We start from the raw sequence: 23,026 nt of genomic DNA, 5'->3' as shown, positions 1-23,026 counted from the left end.
TCAAGTGTAATAGCCTACAGGGACAGAGCTACATGAGTAGCTAAGGGGTCAATTGCCCCCACTAAAATTCCAGTACCCTATGTATAACTTCCGTATAGTTTTATAGATTTTAGGAATATATAAATAATTTAAAAACATTTTCTTTAATGAAATGTCCACAAAAGTTTTAAACTTTAAATTTTGGAAGCAAGTAATGAAGTGTTAATTTATCTAAAAGTTATTTTTATTAATTTTAGGATTTTTTAACCAATAATTTTAAATCTTTAGATAAAAACTAATTAGAAAAAGAAAATTTCTTATTCAGTATTATTTTAATTAAAAATTAAAAATATTAAGATACTTATTTAAAATATTTTTCAAAAACATATATGAAAAAAATAATTATATATATAAAGTAAATTAAAAATAAAAATTATTATTTATAAAATATTTTTTAAAATAATGCCTCCATTGCATAAAAGTTCTGGCTCCGTCACTGATAGCCTAGATCATCAAGCATACTTATGGATACAAATTTTGAATGAATTTTGGAACATGTTTTACTTTGTGAGGAAGAAACTTATGATCATCGAACATTATAAGTCTAACCGTACCAATACCAAGAATCTTGCTAGCCTTATTATCACCGAGAATAACTACCCCCACCTTGCTCTAACTTTAAAGTCTCAAAGTATTTTTTTTCTTAGACACATGTGATAAGAGCAACCCGAGTCCATGACTGAACCCTCTTTAGTCTCCAAAATCAATATCACTAGTGCACCAACACTCTCATAAATATCTTCATCCGAGGAAACAGCAACCTGAACAGAATTGTCATTGTCCTTCCTCCCAGAACAATCCCTCATGAAGTGATGAGCTTTCTGACAATTAAAGCAATTTACTTTTGACTTGTCAAACTCAAACCTCTTTGATTTGGACATCCCTCTAGGATCACTTTCTCCTCTTGAGATAATCAAGCATTCACCACAATTATCAATCTTCAAATCTTTCACTTTTGAAAATTCTTTGGATCTCACAACCGTATGGACTTCATCCAAAATAATAGTAACTTTCTTTCCATAAAGAATGAGATACTTAAAGTGTCCAAATGATTTAGGTAATGAGCTAAACAAGATCCTTGTCATCATCTTCAATCTTCACTTCAATAATATCAAGATAATCAATAATCTTATGAAATTCTAACAATTATTCCATTATAAATTATTTTTCACAATTCAGAATTAATAGAGTTGTTGTTTAAGAATATAAATTCTATCCAGTGTTAATATTGAAATGATTACTTACTTTTTGATTTTTTGTTTAGGTTAAAAATTATCTACATTCTAGTGCATATTTTTCGGCATATAATATTTTAATGCTATAAATTCATAAATGAATTAAACCCACAATCATCCTTGTCAAAAATAACTTTATTCACATTAATTTTAAAAAAATAGAATAGTTGTATGTTTGGTATTTTTATTTTATCGGTTTAAAGAATTTGTCCTTCTATTTAAAAATCTTTCAATTTTAGTATCTTTCTTATAATTTTCAACTAGTAAAGTCATTCAGATTGACTAATTATTTTCGTGCCATTTAAATTAAATTACAATAATGAATATTATGTAAAGTTAAAATTGAAGTTTTTTCTTAAAAAATCTTTCAATTTTATTGAGGATGATCATTCCATATTTTTAAATTGTATATCCTATTAATTAAAATGTTATATTATCATTTTTTAATTTAAAAATATGATGAAAAAACTAAAATTAGTGATTTTAAAATAAAAATGACAAATTTTGTTTGCGAGTGAAAACAAATGATTAAAATTAAATGAAGGCAAAATACCCTTTTTGGTCTCATATGTTAACTTCGGATTCATTTTGGTCCCTTAATTTCAAAAGTTTCATATTGGTCCCTTAACTCTTCAAAAAGTGTCATTTTAGTCCTTTCTGTCATATTAGCGACTGATTTAGCGACCAATTTTTGAGTTTTTCCGTCGCTAATAAGACAAACAAGACTAAAATGACACCTTTTGGAGAGTTAAGGGACCAATATAAAACTTTTTGAAGTTAAAAGACCAAAATGAATATTGAGGTTAACATACGAGACCAAAAAAAGTATTTAGCTTTAAATGAAATAGAAGAAGTTAAAGAGTTCGAACCGCGAACATGTGGAGTTTATACCTCTTTCTAAAATTAATAAAGTTAATAGTCGGATCGAGCTCAAATTCGATGATTATTATGACTATAAAATGTTGTCGTGTTTTGAATGGAAGAAATTGTCATAATTGTCATTTAAAAAGATGGATAATTGAGTTGAAGAGTATAAATGGTTATTTTAAATTATGATTAGTCTCTATTCACAAGTAATATTGAATTGTAACATAAAAAATTTATTTCTCCATCTATTTTGAGAAATATCAAATTAAGTTTTCGTTTAGCTTTTAAAGGAAATCGCGGTATCGCCGCACGTTGTACAAAAAGCTATAACTAGTAGTTTTTCAAAATTCCGGTACAATTGTTTCATAACGCACGGTGACGGTATTCCACCGCTTTACCAAACACACGCTAAGTATGCTTTTAGTATTTCTTAAAAAAATAAAATAAATCAAATGTATATGATACAATTTTTTTTATCAAGCTTAATCTCTAATTTGATGAAAGTTTGGTCCATAATTAGTTCTACAAATCACTAAACTGAAAAAAAAAACGTTGATGAAAATAGATGTAGAAACTAAGTTTGATTAGAGCGTTCTATTTACTTCTTGTTGTGGTGATGGGTATGATCTATTATGCTGTACTTCCACTTTTTTTAGAATGTTAGAACACAAGCTCCTTCATGACTATTTTCATTAAATTGAAGAACAACATTTGTTAAGTGTGAAATAAAAAAAACTGAAACTGACAAGCACAAGCCCGTCTAGCTCAGTTGGTAGAGCGCAAGGCTCTTATCCTTGTGGTCGTGGGTTCGAGCCCCACGGTGGGCGAATTTTTGTTATTTTTTCAAATAATTCCACTTTTGAAAAAGCCACTGAAATACGCCCACTAACATATGAATCATTTTAGCCCAGGCCCAGATTTCATTTTGGGCTTTCTTATTTACACACTTCATTAAGTTTTAATACATTTTTTACACTGCTTATTTATTACTACTATTATGTATTTATCTAGGTTGTCAATAGCGCGCTATAGCGGCGCTATAGCGTAGCGGTTGGGGCCCTCGCCGCGACGCTATTGGGCTGTTTACCGCTATCTGAAATAGCGGCCGCGATTTTATGTGCTGTAGCGGTGGAATAGCGGCGCAATAGCGGTTCTGTAGCGCTATTCAGACCGCTATTGTGAATACAGGGACATAACTGTAAGTTTGAATGTTTTTAAGGGCAAATTTGTAGTTTTCCCTTTTATTTAACTACTATAAAAGCTAAAAGTGAGCATTAGGTCATAAATATTCTCTCTCTTCACTGAAAAATAGCAGCCAACAGCCGTTTCATTTCTGCCCTAGTTTTAACGTTACATTTTTTTTCTTCACAGAAGTTCTCCTTCTCCTTCTCACGCTTTCAATTTATTTTCTTCACAGAACTTCTACTTCTCTTCTCTTCAAAACATACATCAATCTTTCTCAACCCTATTTTCACTTTCCTCCTCACCTATTCATCTTTTCTCATCCATTCACCTTTACTTAGAAACCATGGCATCATCATCTTCTGCAAGCTTAACACAAACTTCCAACAACAAAGGTTTTTTTAAACCTATTGGTGAAGGTATTGACATAGCTTGGCAGTGGAACTCCTATAAAGATCAAAGCAAAAAAACTATTGTTTGTGATTTTTGTGAGCATCCTTCAACAGGGGGAATAACAAGAGCTAAGAAGCATCAATTGGGGATAAGGGGAGAAGTTAGAGCTTGCAGAAAAATTCCAGCTGACATTAAGAAAATTCTGCAGGATAGTTATGATAAAAAACTAGCTGCAAGTGATGCATATATGGCAGAAGTTAATGTCAATGAAGAGGATGAAGATACTGTCCAAGAAATATCAAACCTAAGAGCAGGAAAAAGGCGTTCAACAGCTGCTGCCAGAACCAAGAATAATGCTAAAGGCCCCATGGATACGATATTGTTTCAAAATCCAGAAGTATCACAAAAGAAGACACTGTCAATAGCTAAAATGCAAACATCCATCAAAGATTCTTGTGTGGAAAATGCAAGGGCGTTAACTAATCAATACATTGCTCGTTTCTTCTATCAAAATGGCTTGTCGTTTAATGTTGTGAAATCCAAAAGCTTTAAGTTAATGATTGAAGTTGTTGGAAATTATGGGCAGCACTTGAAGCCTCCTAGTTACCATGAACTTAGAGTTCCCTTGCTCAAAAAGGAACTAGAGTTCACAAAGACAAAGTTGCAAGGGCTGGTGATAGAGCGAACTCAATTTGGATGCTCTATTATGTCGGATGCGTGGACAGACCGTAAGTCTAGAACATTGATCAATTTTATGGTTAATACTCCAAGTGGGAGTATGTTTGTGAGGAGTATTGATGGTTCGAGCTACATGAAGACCGGATTGAAGATATTTGAGTTGTTGGACTCATTTGTTCAAGAGATAGGAGAAGAAAACGTCATACAAGTTTTGAGTGACAATGGTAGCAATTATGTCTTGGCAGGTAATAATGTTCTCCTTAGATTGGTTACTTATTTCTACTAATGTGATGAAAATTGGTTACTTATTTAGCTCATTTATTTTGGTCTTAGGAAAATATTTAGAGGAAAAATATCCTAGACTTTATTGGACTCCATGTGCTGCACATTGCTTGGATTTAATGTTAGAAGACATAGGAAAGTTGTCTACTGTTAAGAGGGCCATAACAAGAGGACAATTTCTTGCTGGATTCATCTACAACCATACCATAACCCTTAACATAATGAGGACGTTCACCGAAGGAGCTGAATTGATTAGGAGTGGAGTTACAAGGTTTGCAACAACATTTCTCACGCTTCAAAGATTGTATAAACTAAAGAACAATCTTAGAAGAATGTTTGTATCAGAAGCATGGTTGAACACAAAGACATCAAAAGAGGTTAAGGGGAAAAGGGCATGTGCTGTTGTTCTCATGACATCATTTTGGAATGATGTTCTATACTCTCTTAAGGCAATGGGGGCGATTGTGACAGTTTTAAGATTAGTTGATAATGAGAAGAAGCCGGCAATGGGGTACATATATGAGGCAATGGATAGGGCAAAGGAAAGTATAGCAAAATCTTTCAATGGAATTGAGAGTAAGTACTCTGATATTTTTAAAATCATAGATAGTAGATGGGAGTGCCAACTCCACCGTCCATTGCATGCTGCTGGGCATTTCCTTAACCCACAACACTTTTACAATGATCCAAACATTGGCAAAGACACGGAAGTGACAGATGGGCTCTTTGCTTGCATTCAAAGGCTTTCAATAGATGAAATAGAGAATGACAAAATTCTATCTCAGATTGCTTTGTATCGGAAGGCGAGTGGCACATTTGGCATGCCTTCTGCAGTTAGAATGAAGGAAACAATGTCCCCTGGTAAGTTAAAGTCCATTCTTATGTTAATTTAAAAAGGAACACTCAATACTAATTAGTTATTGCATTACAATTTACAGCTGAGTAGTGGACCATGTATGGAAACCATTGTCCTCATTTGCAAGCAATTGCAATAAAAGTGTTGAGCCTAACATGCAGCTCATCGGGATGTGAGCGTAATTGGAGTACTTTTGAGCAAGTAAGTTAAAAATTAATAGTTTTTTATGTAGTTAGATTGGAGCTTGTGAGATTTGAAATTAATTATCTATACAAATTATATTATAGATTCATTCTAAGAAGAGAAGCAAGCTAGAGCATCAAAAGCTACAAGACTTGGTTTTTGTGAAGTACAATCAAGCTCTTTTAGAACGCTTCAATAGCAATGATTTAATTGATCCTATTCTCCTCAACAATATTGATGAATGTTATGAATGGTTGCAACAAAATGAGGATGAAAATGGAATATTGGAAGATGATTTGGTTTTAGGAGAGGACGGTTTGACTTGGGAAGTTGTTGGTAATGCCGTTGGGGCTAATGAACCAACAAGAGTTACTAGGCATAGACTTGCTACATTAGTATCTAATGGAGATGAGGAGTTGGAGGTAGAAGAAGAAGTGTTTGAAATTGAATCAAGTGATGAGCAAGATGATATTAATGTGGTGGAACTTAGAAGTGAAGATGAGGCGGATGTGATTTAGTCATTTTGTTTACGTTTAGAATTTGATTTAGACATTTTGATATTATGTTTAGTTTATGTATGTTGCAACTTTTGGTTTATGTATTTTGCAACTTTTGTTTTCAAGTCATTATGAATGTTGTTGGAACCTATTTTTAGTATTTATGTATGTTATTGGAACCTATTTTAGTATTTATGTTTTCATGTTAAGTATTTAGCTTGATTTTTAAAAGCTCACAATAGCGGTCATCCCGCTATCCGCTATGCCGCTATAGCATTTAGGAGGTCCGGCGCTACGCGCCGCTATCTGAGATTAACAACCTAGGTATTTATTAACTTCAACTGTTTTAATTGCCAAAAAAACATAGAACATTTTTTCACAACCATTGCTACCAAGTATAAGTAACATTTTTTTCTTTAAAATATCATGGAAAAAAAGTCAAAATTATACGTTGGTCAACTATATAAGAACAGTTTCTGGAAAATGTAGGCACTGTTTGTAGTAAAGTATAGAGGCATTGGCAGAATGATGGGTCCAACACTCACGTGGTTATGAGCCCAGCTGTTTTTAATCTCATAGCATTTTCTTCATCTTTAAAGGTTTATTTATTATCAAAGATTTGTTGGCCCATTTTTGCTTTTTTCTTCAGCTACTTTTTAATAAAGTCACTCATTGAAAATATGCTTTCTTAAATTTTCACTTTTTTCGTCTTCTTTTTCAAAGCATAATATCATTACAAATATCAGCTTCTCAATCATTATATACATTAGTTTTTACATATATAAAATAAAAATAAAAGCATCAATGGAATAAATAATAAATCGATAGTAACTATTTAGAAAATTTGAGCACGGTGCATTTCAATTTCAGTTAACAAAGTTTTTTTCCCCCTCAATATAAACTCCATAACACTTATCATATTCACTTTATCACAAAATAGAAGCACTTACTAATAACGATATTTTCCCAGTTACAATTAAAGTATTTTCTTACACATAGAAGATCAACATGTTCAAAAATAAAGAATGAGAATATTCATATGTCAAAACTGTTAACTACCTTTAGGCATAAAGACATTATCAAAATCAAGACTAGTGAAGAGAATAACTCTTATCTAGAGATATGAGAACAATGCATAAAGCAACTTTACTGAAAGGGTTTGGGTCTTTTGAACATCACATTGACACAATGTAGAGTAGAATCTTCAAAGAAGGTGCCAAAAATATATAGTGAGGATACTATTTCAAAAGGAACTTTAAATTATGAGAGAGAAAAGAAATCTTAACATGAGTATAACAATGAAGAAATTAGGATTAGAAGGATGGATCTTAACTCTAAAAGAATTCTTTGTGACTAAGTATCAATAAATGTTGATAGGTTTGTGAGGAGTTTTCATGAGAAAATATGATAAATTTTAAGGTTTTTGGCTTAGGCACAAAAGGAATTTATTGCTTGAACCAAAAATATTATTGTTGTTGTAAAATTTATAATTCAATTTTTTTAGAATATGAATACAAGATACTGGTGCTCGGATATCAAGTTGTCATATTTGAATACCAATGTAGAGATTTTGTTTTTCTTTAAATGATTAGTTGAGAATAGTGTATCCAATTACACCCGAAGAGTTACACCACGAGTTACACTCGTTCAATAACTACATCTCGAATTAATATTTTTTAAATTCAACCGTTGGATTGAAACATAATATCATATAGATCTTACCTATAAAGTTTGAGCTTAATCTATAATGATTTACTATGTCATTGAATCACATCAAAATTAACGTTATATGAAAGCTCATTTTGACGTTAATCTTTGGATATCTTGATGATATAGTAAATCATTATAGATTAAGCTCAAAATTTATAGGTATGATCTATATGATATTATGTTTCAATCCAACGGTTGAATTTAAAAAATATTAATTCGAGATGTAGTTATTGAACGAGTGTAACTCGTGGTGTAACTCTTCGGGTGTAATTTGATCCCTCCTCATATATATATATATATATATATATATATATATATATATATATATATATATATATATATATATATATATATATATAGCCATTGCTGATCGATTGAGCGCATTCAAAATATTAGGAGTGTTTGAAGTGCGGTTTGGTTCGGTTTTGAGCATAAAAGTCATCCTAACCGCGAGATAAAAATGCATGCGGATCGGTTTGGTTCGGTTAATTTTTAAAAAGTCATCCAAACCAAACCAATGCGGTTAGGATCAGTTCGATGCGCTGCGGTTTACACCATAAAATAAAAATGTACTGAAATTAAAAAAAAAAAGAAAAATAATTCATTCTTCCATACATATATTACATATATTAAAGTACCATAAAAAAGAAGTTTTTCATACTAATTACACCAAAATAATTCATTCTTCCATACATGTATTTTACACCAAAATTACTACCATATAAGTGTATCATGTATTTTACATATACTACATACTAAATTACTACTATAACTTCAGTTTTTCATACTACATACTATATACAATTTTTCATACTAATAAACTACATACTACATATACAAGTATCAGATAACTTTAGTTCTAAATATTAATACAACATTACAACTTCAGGACTAAATATTATCAGTACTACATATACACCAAATGCTTCTCTAGAATGAGTGAGAGAGAAATCAGAGAATGAAGTTGAAATGTTGAATAGGAAGAAAGAATGAAGGAATAGTGAGTCACGTGACGTGAGTGTACAATATTGCAATTGGATTGGAAATATAATAAAGTAATTATAGAAATTCAAAAGTTTAGTTAAATATGTGGTTTGGTTCGGTTTGGTTCGGTTTTGTGAAATGAAAACCGCAAACCGAACCGAACCGTGCGGTTTAGCCAAAAAATCATCCAAAACCATCCAAACCAAATGCGGTTTTTGCGGTTTTCGGTTTGGATTGGTTCGGTTTGCGATTTTCCTTTTGGATTGGTTCGGATACGATCACCCCTACAAAATATAATGGCTATGGGTTTCAAAATATGTTGTTTCAACATTAATCGATTAAATCAAAAATTACTTTCAAAATATGACATTCAGATGTTATGGATGTAATGAAATGAGGAATGATACCTCTATTTATAGGCTTGAAATCCTCCAAAAGAGGAACCAACATTAAATCAACATTAATCGATTAGTAATAGTAATTTTTTATTTAATGTTGTTTCCTCTTTTGGAGGATTTCAAGCCTATAAATAGAGGTATCATTCCTCATTTCATTACATCCATAACTTGATTTGTGTATTGACATACTCTCTCTCTCTCTCTCTCTCCAAGTTTTCATTTTTTACTTTCTCTCACTAGTTCTTATAGCCAAATGCTTTTGTAAGGAAATGTCTTTTGTGAGTGAGGCGTCTTTGTAATTATGGATGGGTAGCATTGTATAATTTCTTCAAGAATGTTGTTTATGCATCTTGAATGAACAGAGTCCATTTAGAGATAAAAATATATGGTTGGAAGTTAAACATGTTAAAAGCTTTGGTATGGGATTATGCGATCAGTTCATGATATTTATTTAGGTTGAAGAACGTTAATATTGATGAACTTCCCTTAAGGCTATTAGAAACCCTTGTTCATTTGAAGGATGAACTTCTCTTATCATTAGGCTCGTGGTTAGCCCATTTAAAACTATAGGTTAGAAGATCAACCTGTTAAAATCTCAAGAGGTTATTGGTTATCCTATTAAACTAAATTAAGCTCAAATATTTCGTAGAGAGAAGATTAATCACTTCAATCTACAATTAGGAAGGAAGCTTGGCCACTTTAGCCTCAGCATTTCAAGGGAGAAGACGCGAACGACCATATCTTCTGTCTTGTATTATCATGGTTGTAGGACAACCATCATTTCCTTGTATAAGGGGGTTCATGAGCCTCACCTACTAAAAGCTCTCGAGTATTTAATGAAAACTCTCAAGATCAATTCTGGGAGAGACGAATAGGTCCTTTTGATTTAATTGAACCTCTATAACTCTTGGTGTTCTTCTTCTTCCCTTAAACTCTTTAAATTTCGTATTTTATTTCAATATTTATTTTCTAAGCTTAGATATAGAAAAATATTTTCAAACTCTGATTTCAATCTTGAAAATTTTTCAAAATTATGTTTTTCTAAACCATACAATTCAGATCCATCTTGTGTGTGAAGTCTCAAGTCCAACACTATTTGTTAGGTCTGATTGATGAGACTCTCAGCCCCTCATGCGAGACGTTGAGCCCCTTGGGCGGGACTTCGATTAAGCCCCCAGACAAGAATTTAAGTAAAGTCTCTTGGGAGATAATTTTAGTTAGATATCACTTGAGAAAACTCCAATTTACCCACGCATGGGTGTTTAAATGAGTCTGTTCGATGGGACTTTTAGTCCCTCATACGAGATTATATGCTGAGTCATACTTATGAGACTATAAGTCCCTCAAGCGAGGCATTGAGCCCTTTGGGCGGGACACTATCAAGCCCTCAGACAAGACTTTACGTAAAGTCTCTTGGACTAGACTTCGGTCGCGTCCCTTGGCCATGACTTTAAGTTGGATCCCGCTTTAGAAAAATCCAAGCTACACAAGAGGTATTTAAATGAGCCTATTTGATTAGATTCTTAGTCCCTTATGCGAGATTATATGCTGAGCCTGATTAATGATACTACAAGTCACTCAGGCGAGGTGTTGAGCCCTTTGGGCGGGACTTATATCAAGCCCTTGGAATGAACTTTAAGTAATGTCTATCGTGAGAGTTGTTTAGCTGGATCCCGCCTGAAAAAATGCTAAGTTACCCATGCGAGGTGTTTATATTAGTATGTTCAATGAGACTCTCAGTCCCCTAAGCGAGAATATATGTTGAGCCTGGCCTATGAGACTACAAGTCCCTCAAGAAAGGCATTGAGCCCATTGGACGAGACTTCTATCAATCTCTCAAATAAGACTTTAAGTGAAGTTTCTTGGTCCGAACTTTGGTCGCGTCACTGGAGCGAGACTGGATATACAAGCATTTTCCCAGCATCTGTAATCGTAGAGTGTAGCGTGTCGCAATAGACACTCCCCAGGAGAGGAGATGAAAGGTCAGACAGGTGATTTCGGGTGGTGTTGCATAGTATATGAGGAGGTTGGAGGATCTGATAGTAGATGTGAAGGCTCGTGAAACACAAGAAATGGGGGTTTGAATTGGGTTTCAAGGTAAAATATAAAATTCTTCCTAAGTAAAAAACAAAGAACATGGGGACAAAAATTAAAGACACAATTATTTTTATCCTGGTTCACTATTAACGTAGTTAATTCAGTCCACCCGCCAAGGTGATTTTTCCTTCTCAACAAGGACTTAATCCACTATAACTTAACTAATTACAGAAACCACAACAAAGACCAATTATCAATGTTGCAAACCACTAAAACTACCCGTCAATGTCTTCTTGATAAATCTGATTATAACCTAGTCTCTCAAGGAACTATCAACTCACAAGTTGAATATGAAGGTTTTTGTTTACAAAGATGCTTCTTGAAAGCAGATTACACAAGTTTAAATACAATTAAATAACACATAAGTGTTAAGCAAGTGCATAAAAAAAAGCTCACTTGCTGCAAGTTAATGAACAAAAGTTCACTTGCTTTACAAAAATATACAAAGAATAATCAGAGAGAATTGTGTAACGTTTCAGTGTAAGTTTTGTAGAGTTTATAAGCTATTTCTTCAATCTTCTAAGTCTTCCTTTTATATCCAAAAAGAAATTCGTTGAAGGGTAGAATAGGAATACTCAATTTCAGTTATTTTATCCATAATTGTCAGTGAGAGAGTTGTCAACAACAAAGTACAATAGTAGAGTCCCTGTGCCACCCTATACAGGTAGTGGAGACATATGTACCTCGTATTATATCCTCACATAAACCAATCTTGATCTTATCTTCTAATCTTCATAGACTTCTGATGGTAGATGATGAAGCATGCTTAGAAGGACCAAAACTTGAGTCTTCAAAACCTAAGTTTTCTGAGTTTTCAGAACTCGTTCATCCAAAACCTTGTCTTCAGAGTCTTTAACACTCGGTCTTCAGAATCTTCAGAACTTGTTCTTCCAGAACCTTGTCTTCAGAATCGTCAGAACTTAGACAACAAAATGTCAGGGCTAAAGGAGTCTCCAAAAGCTCTTCCACAAGAGTCATGATTAGAAGCTCCATCACTAGTGTTCATCAGAATCGTTGTTATAAAAGCATTCTAAAACTTGACTGATTATTTGTAAACACAATTGGTTTCTGCCAGAGTCATAGTGCGCTGAGTTCAGAACCCGATGACGTCACACACCTTTTCTTCAGAGTTATAACCTGTTAGCAAAAGCTACACACATTAGACATAAACCATTAGAGTACTAAATTATTCTCTGATATATCATGTAATATTATCATCAAAATATAAGGCCAGATGCATAACCAAATCTTGTTCTTACAATCTCCCCATTTTTTATGACGACAAAACCATGTACTTTGATGAACAATTTATACTAGGTTTAAATCAAATAAAAGCATATTCAAAGGTAGCTAAATAGCTCCCTCTGAGAACTATACTCTCAAAATTCATTTAAGCTTGTTTAGATAATTATATAAAAGCATATAATTAAGAGAGAGAGAGAGAGAGAGAGAGAGAGAGAGAGAGAGACTTTCATTAATGAATAGTAGAAAGTACAAGATGAGAACAGAGAAATGAAACAATCAACCAAAAGAAATTACAGAAGAATTCACTCAACATAGTAAAATATATCACATTATTCTACAACTAAATCATCAACAGATGTTCCATTGCTGACCATATCACTTATCCCCGCTAGTATGAAAAGCTCGGACAACACTATTCCATAAGGAATGTGAAAGGTTGTCTGGTTTCTAGAGGCCCAAATTGTGTCCTTTAGATAGTTAAATATGGTCTTTGGAAGGTTGGTGCGGGTGTTGAATACAAGAAAATACAGAAAATGTTTGTCTTCTTCTGTGAGGACTTCTGTGTTTGTTTCCATTGGGAGAATGTTGACAAAAGCACTTCATGCCAGAATTTTGCAAATGGACGAAGAGTCAATGGAAGAGATGATCTTTTGATTTGATTGAACATGTCAAGGAAGATAAGATTCTGGGGGTTTCATCAAACGTGTTATCGAAACAAAAGTCTTCCACAAACGAGCTAACATCATTGCATTTTATTGCGTTAGCAATAGAGGTTCGGGTGATTCTTATTGGATGGCCAAACACAAAAGAATGAATTTCGTTAGCGGAATAGATGTATTAATCGAGAAATCTTTCACCAGATTTGGAAAAATGGGTCCATTCAGCATGGCGAAATAATTTTGCCATCTTTGTTTTTGTACATGCTTCAAGAAATCAAAACCCCGAGATTTTAGCTTGGTCAGGTCGAATGTCTTTTCAGTAATTACTGATAAGATATGATCATCACCTTGGAAAGTTCTTGAAGACATGATGATATATGAGAGCAAGAAAGAAAGATTTGAATAATAGAAGAAGGTGATGAGGATGATAAGAAAAAAATTAGGTAAGAGAAGAGAAATAAATATAGGTGAAAGGAAGTGAGAGCGACACGCAAAAAGATTCGATTAAGATAATTATCTAACTCGAGACACTCAAAAGGTTTTAATGATCAGAGATAGAGGGAGAGAGAGAAAAAGAATATTTGCTGATATCAAGACAAGTGTCAGCAAGCTATGAATTGTGCAACGTTTCAGCGTAAGTTTTGTAAAGTTAATTAGCTATTTCTACAATCTTTCAAGTCTAACTTTTATAGCCAAAAAGAAGTTTGTTGAAGGGTAGAATAGGAATACTCAATTCCAGTTGTTTTGACCACAACAGTCAGTGAGGGAATGGTCAACAACATAGTACAGTAGTACAGTCCTTGCACCACCCTATCCGAGCATACTTAGATGATGAAACATGCTTAGAAGGACCAAAACTTGAATCTTCAGAACCTAAGTCTTTAGAGTCTTCAGAACTTGTTTATCCAGAACTCTGTCTTCAAATTCTTCAGCACTTGGTCTTTAGAATCTCTCTTCTTTAGAATCTTCAAAACTTAGACAACAAATTTCAGAGCCAAAAGAGTCCCCAGAAGCTCTTCCACGAGAGTCACGATCAGAAGCTCTATCACTAACGTTCATCAGAATCGTTGTTATAAAAGCATTCTAAAACTTGGCAGAGTCTTTGTAAACATCAATTAGAGGTTAGGTTTAGAACTATGTATGTTTATTGTCAATTGAGTTTTTAGGGCATGTAATGTTATCTATATTGGATGTTAGATTTCTATGCATGCAGTGTTAAAATTGTAGGTATTCAAACATTAGGGTTTTTAATTGAGTTTTTAAGTTTATTGTTGATGTTTTATTAGTTAACATGATATACTAAAATAAGACACCATTAAAATTTTGTATTTGCAGGAAAATATGTAGAAATGGATGAATATTTGAATTTGGTAATTCGTCATGTTGGTGAATTCATTGATAAAGATTAAACTGCGTACGAAAGAGGAAAACTTTGGATTTAAAAATTGATGATGTCAAGTGGAGTTTTTAAATTTAGTAGGTGTACTCAAGGATTTAGGTTATACTGAAATATATAGAACATATTACAAGGACCCTACAGGTGAGATGAATGTTTTGATTGATGACAAAGGTGCATTAGATATTAATGATCTTTGTAGGGTGCACCTAAGTGTTGATATTTAATGTTGGGCAAAGATTCTGTGTGAGACACATGTACAACAACTTTAGGAAGAAGTATTATGGCTTATTGATGAAATAAATCATATGGAAGACTGCAAAATCAACTTATCCACAAGTATGGGAAAGAGACATGGAGGGAATTAGGGTGGTCAATGAAGAAGCCTTTAAATACATGTTGAAGACTCCACCAAGGTTTTGGATTAACTCATATTTTAGGACACATATCAAGTGTGACTATGCTCAGAATAACATGTACGAAGCTTTTAATAATGATATTCTTGAATCAAGGAGTAAGCTTTTAGTAACTATGTTGGAAGAGATCAGGACCTATATCATGGAAATGTGGGAAATCAATAGAATAAGGTTCCAAACCTTGGAAGATGGTTATGTGTTACCAAATATTAGAATGAAACTTGAGAGAACCAACACAAACACCTATTTATCATATCTCAGTTAATTATCATGTATATTGATTCAATAAACCATGTTTTAATATAACATATATGTTGATTCAATTAAACACGTTGCAGGACTTAAGCTACTCAACAAGCTCAACCAACAAAAATAACTCAAGCAAGTATACAAACACAAGTTACTCCCCAAGACAATTGTCTCAACCATCATAAGCTAATCAACAAAGGATAAAGAAGTTGAATGTTAGGAGGGCATCAACATCAATTGTAACCCCAGAACCTACAACAAGATTAAGTGTAGCTATGAATGTATTAGGCCCAACTACAATGAGGACTACTCTAATAAGAAGGAATGCTCTAATAAAAAACAATTAGCATATATATGAGTTGTCTGAATTTTTTATTAACATATTTAAGGAGTTTGTTTCTGTTTTTTTAGAAGTTATCTTGTGAAATCTTTTTGTGTTCCTATGTTTATGTATTTTGAGAAAGTATCATATGGTTATGTATTCTGAACAAGTATTTTATGTTTATGTATTCTGAACAATTATCTTATATTTATGATAAAAGCAATGTCTGGTTTTGTTAAATTATGTTGAGAGTTAACCAAATGATACATACAAGTATAACAAGTTCATGTTAATGATAAATATCTTATGTAATGTCTGATTTTGACAAACTGGTATAACAAGTTTATGTTGAAACTGGTGCATAGTTAACCAACTAATACAAACCAGTATAACATGTTTATATTGAAATTGGTGTATAGTTAACCAACTGATAAAAACTGGTATAACAAATCAATATTAACAATATGACACATCTTAAGATCTAACAATATGTTACATAAACATAGGTTCATAATGATACATGAACAGAGTTAAAAAAATGATACATTTTCATCATACAAAAACAGAAGGTACCAAATGACACCATTGCGAGATTGGAAAATAATTGATGCCATTCCTACTGATACATAAGTTCATCATGTTATAAAGTTAAAATATCCTTATAACTAATACAAGAAAACAAGATAAAACATAAACTTCCAAAAAAATTCTAATTGTTAATGTTCTTCATTTGAATTTGAAGTTCCAACAAATTTGACTTTTGTTACTCATTTGTTACCCTTAGCTTTTCAGCCTCCATTTTTGTTGCATCAATTTCCTTTTATAACTTTTTCAACCTATGCTTTTGCTTCATAAAAAATTGACCCTTCTCATCTCCCAGTTCCTCAAAGAACCAAACAAAAAAGCCACTTCCGGCTTGAGTAGATTTCGGCTTGAGTAGATCCTAGGTAAATCAAGCAAATTAAAGAAAAAATGTTATACCCGAATTTGAGAAGGATCAAGGATTTTCAAAACTGAGAGGCCCTGCCTTAAAATGAGGACAACCCCTAAATTATTTTCAAAAATTGCTAACTATTGTTGCCCTGCGAAGAACATTTATGTCTCCACAATGACAAGTAGGTTTCCATCGTAAATTAGAACTAGTGCATACCTTAGAATCAGAACTTCTGGTGCTCTTCTATTTAACAGCGGGCGAACAACGATCATAACTCATGGTTGTTAGAGCTCGTGATTTCAAACAACGGGGATAGATGAACAATGAACGTTTTACCCTAATTAGATTTAGAGTTCTTTGTGTTTTACACAAAATGAAGTTTTTCGGTGATAATAAACACCAAAATAAAGAAGAGGAAGCAAGAATGCCAAGTTAGCTGCCATGACTACTCAAATAAACTCCATTTGAGACAATTGGGCAAAAGAGACTTACATGGCATTATTTGGAGAGTTAAGGGGTGAAACTGGTCTTTTTAAAGTTGAGGGACAAAAATGGACACCGAGGTCAAGATAAGGGACCAAAAAGGGTATTTAACCTTTAATTTATATGCATCATACACATTCAACATCAAATTAGGTTAAAGTTGCACTTTCTTGGAAAAAATATGCGACTGATCACATAGTGAATCATTCGAATATTATGGTTGATATATTCATAGGTGAATGGATTTGGTATGGAGGGTGTTGAATCTTTCATCAGAGAGGTTTCAGTGAGCTTGTAATTGTGCGTGTATCCTTTATCTCAAAGATGATATTTTATACCATTTTACTTCGAATTGAACTATTCCATCAGTGAGATAGAGATTTTAGAAGAACACCTTGACTAATGATGGATAAGCCTTTCTTGAGAAGCTGCAAAGAAAGGTAGAAAGGTTGAGTTCTTTAAAAGTTTTAAAGAATTCACGTTCTTTAAAACCTTGTCGATCAATTTTGTGAATTTTTAGTAGGGTTTGGTCGGCGAACTCTTGAAAAAATTTCACTTGTTGAAGTTTGATGGAGAAGAAATCTGAGAAGGGGCTGGTGGAAAAGCTTAATCTTTTAGGCGCCATAATTATTTTTGAAAGATTAATCTCACTCTCTCAAAATTTAAAACAAAATATGCAAGGCGAAATAATGAAGGATGGATACCTATTTATAGTGTGTCATCTGATTATTTGATCGTGTATTTATGGCAAGAAACTAAGGAGGATTGTGCATTTTTAAAATCAATGCAAAATCATTTCAAATTGGGTGTGCTAATCGATTGGCTAATGGCCCTGATCAATTGGTTAATCAAATTTTTTAAGGTTTGGAGTGATCATTATTAATGTTGAGATTTGACTACCTTGGAGCGCACATTAAGCTTGTATTTGATCTGAAAATAAGCATGCCAAGCTTCTCCAATAGATTGCCATAAGGTGGAAATCGATTGGGTTTTCCTTGTTTAGCCTCCTTAGTGCATTTTGGGCCTTGTGTTGGATTTTATAGTTTTTCTACACCCCTATTCAACCTTATTTGCACCCCTTTTCTATAAAACACTTAAAACTATTCCTTTTGGTTAGTGTAAATTTTTATCATGTTGAACAAAATCAAATCCATTATTTTAAAGGATTAATCAGAGTTTTCGATCCTTTCAACCTTAAAATAATGTACTACCTCTTTAATCAAGAGGCCTTGATAAAACTTCCCTTAAAAAGGAAACACTAACCATATTATGGTATGTCCTTCTCTACACAGCGTTGAATGCAAGAGTTGGTATAAAAAACGAGATGAATAAGCCTATTACAGACGTATTCACTCAAATGATCACTTAGGATCATAAACCTTGAGATATTCTCAAAACACTTGCTTTGAACACTTTAATTGATATTCGTCATCACTGTACATTCTTGGAGACTCCAACCATACTGTCTACTTAGAATTATACTTTTTGTTTTGTACAACTCCATGATTATCATTAAGGATTCGAGCTGCAAAACATATTTGCACTTGTCAATGAGGCATTTGTCACACTACAAAGCATACATGCACTTGCCACTAAGAGGAATATTATAGATGTCATTCTTACTGAGGCACGCACGACATTGGAGTACATAAGGCAACATAAGAATAAGAGGTCCTACATACGCAATAGTGTAATATTTGTATTAAAGATTATGGATATTATTATTGTTTGTTTATTTGTTATTTTGACTTATTTTTATCTTGTGAATTAAGTGTATGGTTTAATTTATAAAAAAATTATTATCATAGTATAATTATAATACATGGTCTACTAAATCAGTGTATTTTTAAAAAGTGTCAAAATTTACTGTCTAGGGTGAATACATAAGTATTTATCTTTAACCTACTACAAAGATGCATTTTCGAATCCATTTATGTTAAAATAAATGTGTCTCAATTAAAAATAGATGTGTTATGTATAGGGAGAAACAAAAGTGCATCTCATAATCAATTTATGTTAAAATGAATGTGTCTTAGTTATAAATAGTTATGAATGCATGGGGTGCGTATACGGTAAATACACAAGTGCATCCCGACTATTTTTCTGACAAAAAAATTGTGATTCATTTATAAATACATTTGGTGCAAAATAGATACCTTTAAAAATACATATAGAATTTGTAAGAGACATTTTTAATTTTTCTTAGGATGGTTCTCCATCACATAAGGTGGAAATAATAAGTCACTTGGGCTTTTTCACAACAAATTAAGTCAATTGGGCTTTGCCCACGTTTAAATGAATATACTAGTAGTATCTTAACAAAAATAATGACGTCATATATTGCACTTTTTAACTGTCAGCCATGTCTGAAAGCACAGTACCTATTTTGGAATTCAATAAATTCCACAATGTCCACCTCTGAATATACATCCAATAACAAACGTCGTTTACCGTCAAAATATTATAATTACACGTCACAAATAAAAAACTCACTCATAAACAAATTAATAATAATATATACAACAGAAAAATATTTTCCTTTTCATTTCTTCCCTTAAATAGTTAACAAAATTATTGCACTTCAATACAAAACCAATTATAATTAAAATAAAACTCCAAACAAGAATAAAACGAAAAAGAAAAAAAAAAAGTAAGAGACAAGGACAAAGTAAGACCTACCAAAACAACCAGAAAAAAACAAACACAAAACCGCAGAAACAACAATCATCCAAGCGCGTGTGCACCACTCCCAAATCATCACGTCTAAACCTTCGCACGTGTCAGTTCCATTTCATCTCTCACCTTCAAAAATGTCCCCCACGCGCCAATGCTAATCGCGTGAAAAAGCTAAGTCTCTCTTCACTCTCATTCGCTTTGCCATTTCAGTCTCACTTCTCTTTAACAATGCTTCTCACAAATTCTGAATCATAGAAAAAAAAACTCTTCAACTTCACGAAGATGAAACAAAACACAGAAACATAACGTTAAAGTTAACGGTTACCGTTTACGGTTAAGTTTCGTATAATAATGGCGGCTAGTACTAATACGACGCCGTCTATCGTAGACACGAATTCGTCAGAGGAAGCAACAGCGAAAGCTATTCAGAAACGTTACGAAGGTTTAGTTACGGTTCGTAACAAAGCGATTAAAGGAAAAGGTGCATGGTATTGGTCACACCTTGAACCGTTACTCATTCATAACAACGAAACGGGACTCCCCAAAGCCGTTAAGTTACGGTGTTTTCTATGCGACGCCGTTTTCTCCGCGTCAAATCCTTCACGAACAGCTTCCGAACATTTGAAACGCGGAACTTGCCCTAATTTCAATTCCGCAGCAAAACCTATTTCATCTGTTTCGCCGGAAACCGGTCCCGGTGCCGGTACCGGTGCTATTGTTGTAGTTTCATCTCCGCCGTCTTCTTCTGTTCACCGTCGTAAGAGAAGCTCGCCTCCTCCTCTGCCGCCGGTGATGCAGCAGTATGGTGCGGATCCGTTACGGGTTGTTTCGGGTTTGTTGCCGCAGCCGCAGCAACAGCATTTGGTGTTGTCTGGTGGGAAAGATGATTTGGGAGCTTTGGCTATGTTGGAGGATAGTGTGAAGAAGCTGAAGAGTCCTAAAACTTCACCTGGTGTTGTTCTTGATAAGACGCAAGTTGATAGTGCGATTGATTATTTAGCGGATTGGGTTTATGAATCGTGTGGTTCTGTTTCTTTTTCGAGTTTGGAGCATCCGAAGTTTCGAGCTTTTCTTACACAGGTTGGTTTGCCACCTGTTTTTCCTAGAGAGTTTGTTGGGTCGAGGTTGGATTCCAAGTTTGAGGAAGTGAAATCTGAATCAGAAGCGAGGATTCGAGATGCTATGTTTTTTCAAATTGCTTCGGATGGATGGAAGATGAAGGATTATGAGAGTGATCAGAAATTGGTGAATTTGACTGTGAATCTTCCGAATGGGACAAGTTTGTATAGAAGAGCTGTTTTTGTGAATGGTTCTGTTCCTTCGAACTATGCTGAGGATGTTTTGTGGGAGACAATTAGTGGCATTTGTGGGAATCTTGTTCAGAATTGTGTTGGGATAGTTGCGGACAAGTTCAAATCAAAGGCATTGAGAAACTTGGAGAATCAGAATCATTGGATGGTTAATCTCTCTTGTCAGTATCAAGGTTTCAATAGTTTGATCAAGGATTTTACGAAAGAGTTTCCTTTGTTTCGTACCGTGGCCGAGAATTGTATCAAGCTGGCGAGTTTCGTCAATTACAATTCCGTAATTAGAAACAGTTTTCACAAGTTTCAAATGCAGGAGTACGGTCACACTTGGTTGCTTCGAGTTTTTCCAATGAGGGAATTTGAGGATTTTAATTTTGAACCTGTTTATGTAATGATTGAGGATACATTGAGTTCGGTTCGCGCTTTACAGTTGGTTCTCCTCGACGAGTCCTTCAAGATGGTATCCATGGAGGACAGGAATGCTATAGAAATCGGTGAAATGATTCGCGATGTCCGTTTTTGGAATGATTTAGAAGCTGTACATGGTTTGGTTAAACTGGTGAAAGACATGGCTAAGGAGATTGAAACAGAAAAGCCATTAGTTGGACAATGTCTTCTCCTATGGAATGAGTTAAGAACAAAAGTGAAAGATTGGTGTTCGAAATTCAACATTGCAGAAGGAGCGATCGAAAAGTTAATCGAAAGACGGTTTAGGAAAAACTACCACCCTGCTTGGGCTGCTTCATACATTCTTGACCCTCTTTACCTAATAAGAGACACAAGTGGAAAGTATCTTCCACCATTTAAGCACTTAACGCCGGAACAAGAGAAAGACGTCGATAGGCTTATAACTAGGCTTGTTTCGAGAGACGAAGCACACATTGTTCTAATGGAACTCATGAAATGGAGAACAGAAGGGCTTGACCCGGTTTACGCGCAAGCCGTACAAATGAAGGAACGAGATCCTATTACCGGGAAAATGAGGATTGTTAATCCGCAAAGTAGTAGACTTGTTTGGGAAACCTATTTAACCGAATTCAAATCGTTAGGAAGAGTCGCTGTGAGGTTAATTTTCCTTCATGCAACATGTTGTGGATTCAAATGTAGTTGGTCATTATGGAAATGGATTTGTTCTCATGGTCACTACAAGACTTCACTTGATAAGGTTCAGAAGTTGATTTTCGTTGCAGCGCATTCTAAATTGGAAAGAAGAGATTTTTCAAGTGATGAAGATAAGGATGCGGAATTTTTCACCTTCGCAAATGGTGAGGATGATGTGTTGAATGATGTTCTTGTTGATAGTTCATCAGTGTAACATTTTTTTTTATTTAGTTAATTTCATCAGGTAGGAATTTTAAATTTTTTAGAATTTATTTTTGAATTCTTTTCACTATCCTTTTTTCTTTTCTGCCACATGATTTTGAGAATTTCCTCACCTTTGATTGTAACACTAAAAGAAGAAAAAAATGTGCACAACAAAATGGTGTTTACTGAATGGTGAAGGATGTTGTAGAAATTCTATTCTCTAGTAATTTGTTCAGATAATAGAATAGAATCTTCTGAATCATGTATCTGTTGTTACATTTGTAAATTATGGAAAGGTGCTATGCTTTCAATCACACACATAAATTGAAGTCTGTTTAATTCAAAGGTAAAGTCAGCTTTTTGTCTCTCAAGTCAAAGGGGAATGAGGTACTAAAGACGCTCTTCTAAGTTACTTTTTGGTTACTTAATTACTCACATTGTTGATTCTTTAAAACATTCACATTGTGTCCAGTTTTGCAGTACATATTGTAAACAATGCAATCTGATAAGTAACAATTTGTTGCTGATGAACAAATTCATATGAAACATTATCATAAACATCTTAACCAACTTAAAAACCAAAAATAATTGAGCGTAATCATACGTGTCCATGTGTAATCATATGCGTTAGTG

The 23,026-nt window shown here is 33.7% G+C and overlaps 2 protein-coding genes and 1 non-coding gene across 3 annotated transcripts; all 3 read left to right on the top strand.

The window, feature by feature from the left end:
- Positions 1 to 2,895: 2,895 nt before the first annotated feature.
- Positions 2,896 to 2,968, top strand: TRNAK-CUU (transfer RNA lysine (anticodon CUU)). Its single transcript has one exon. It is a non-coding gene; the product is annotated as a tRNA-Lys (tRNA).
- A 701-nt stretch (positions 2,969 to 3,669) lies between these two features.
- On the top strand, positions 3,670 to 6,233 carry LOC131633442 (uncharacterized). The gene is made up of 4 exons (XM_058904187.1): positions 3,670 to 4,639; positions 4,728 to 5,537; positions 5,660 to 5,733; positions 5,820 to 6,233. Exons 1-4 carry the CDS (start codon positions 3,670 to 3,672, stop codon positions 6,231 to 6,233), a joined length of 2,268 nt encoding a protein of 755 aa, XP_058760170.1.
- Positions 6,234 to 19,986: 13,753 nt separating this feature from the next.
- LOC131637555 (uncharacterized) lies at positions 19,987 to 22,782 on the top strand. Its single transcript, XM_058908157.1, has one exon. It carries the CDS (start codon positions 20,133 to 20,135, stop codon positions 22,401 to 22,403), a length of 2,271 nt encoding a protein of 756 aa, XP_058764140.1. The 5' UTR covers positions 19,987 to 20,132; the 3' UTR covers positions 22,404 to 22,782.
- The last annotated feature ends 244 nt before the right edge of the window (positions 22,783 to 23,026 follow it).

This window comes from Vicia villosa, linkage group LG1 (assembly GCF_029867415.1).
Source record: "Vicia villosa cultivar HV-30 ecotype Madison, WI linkage group LG1, Vvil1.0, whole genome shotgun sequence".
Lineage (NCBI taxonomy): Eukaryota > Viridiplantae > Streptophyta > Magnoliopsida > Fabales > Fabaceae > Vicia > Vicia villosa.
Note: the sequence above shows the minus strand (reverse complement) of the source record. Positions and strands in the feature narration are given on the sequence as shown.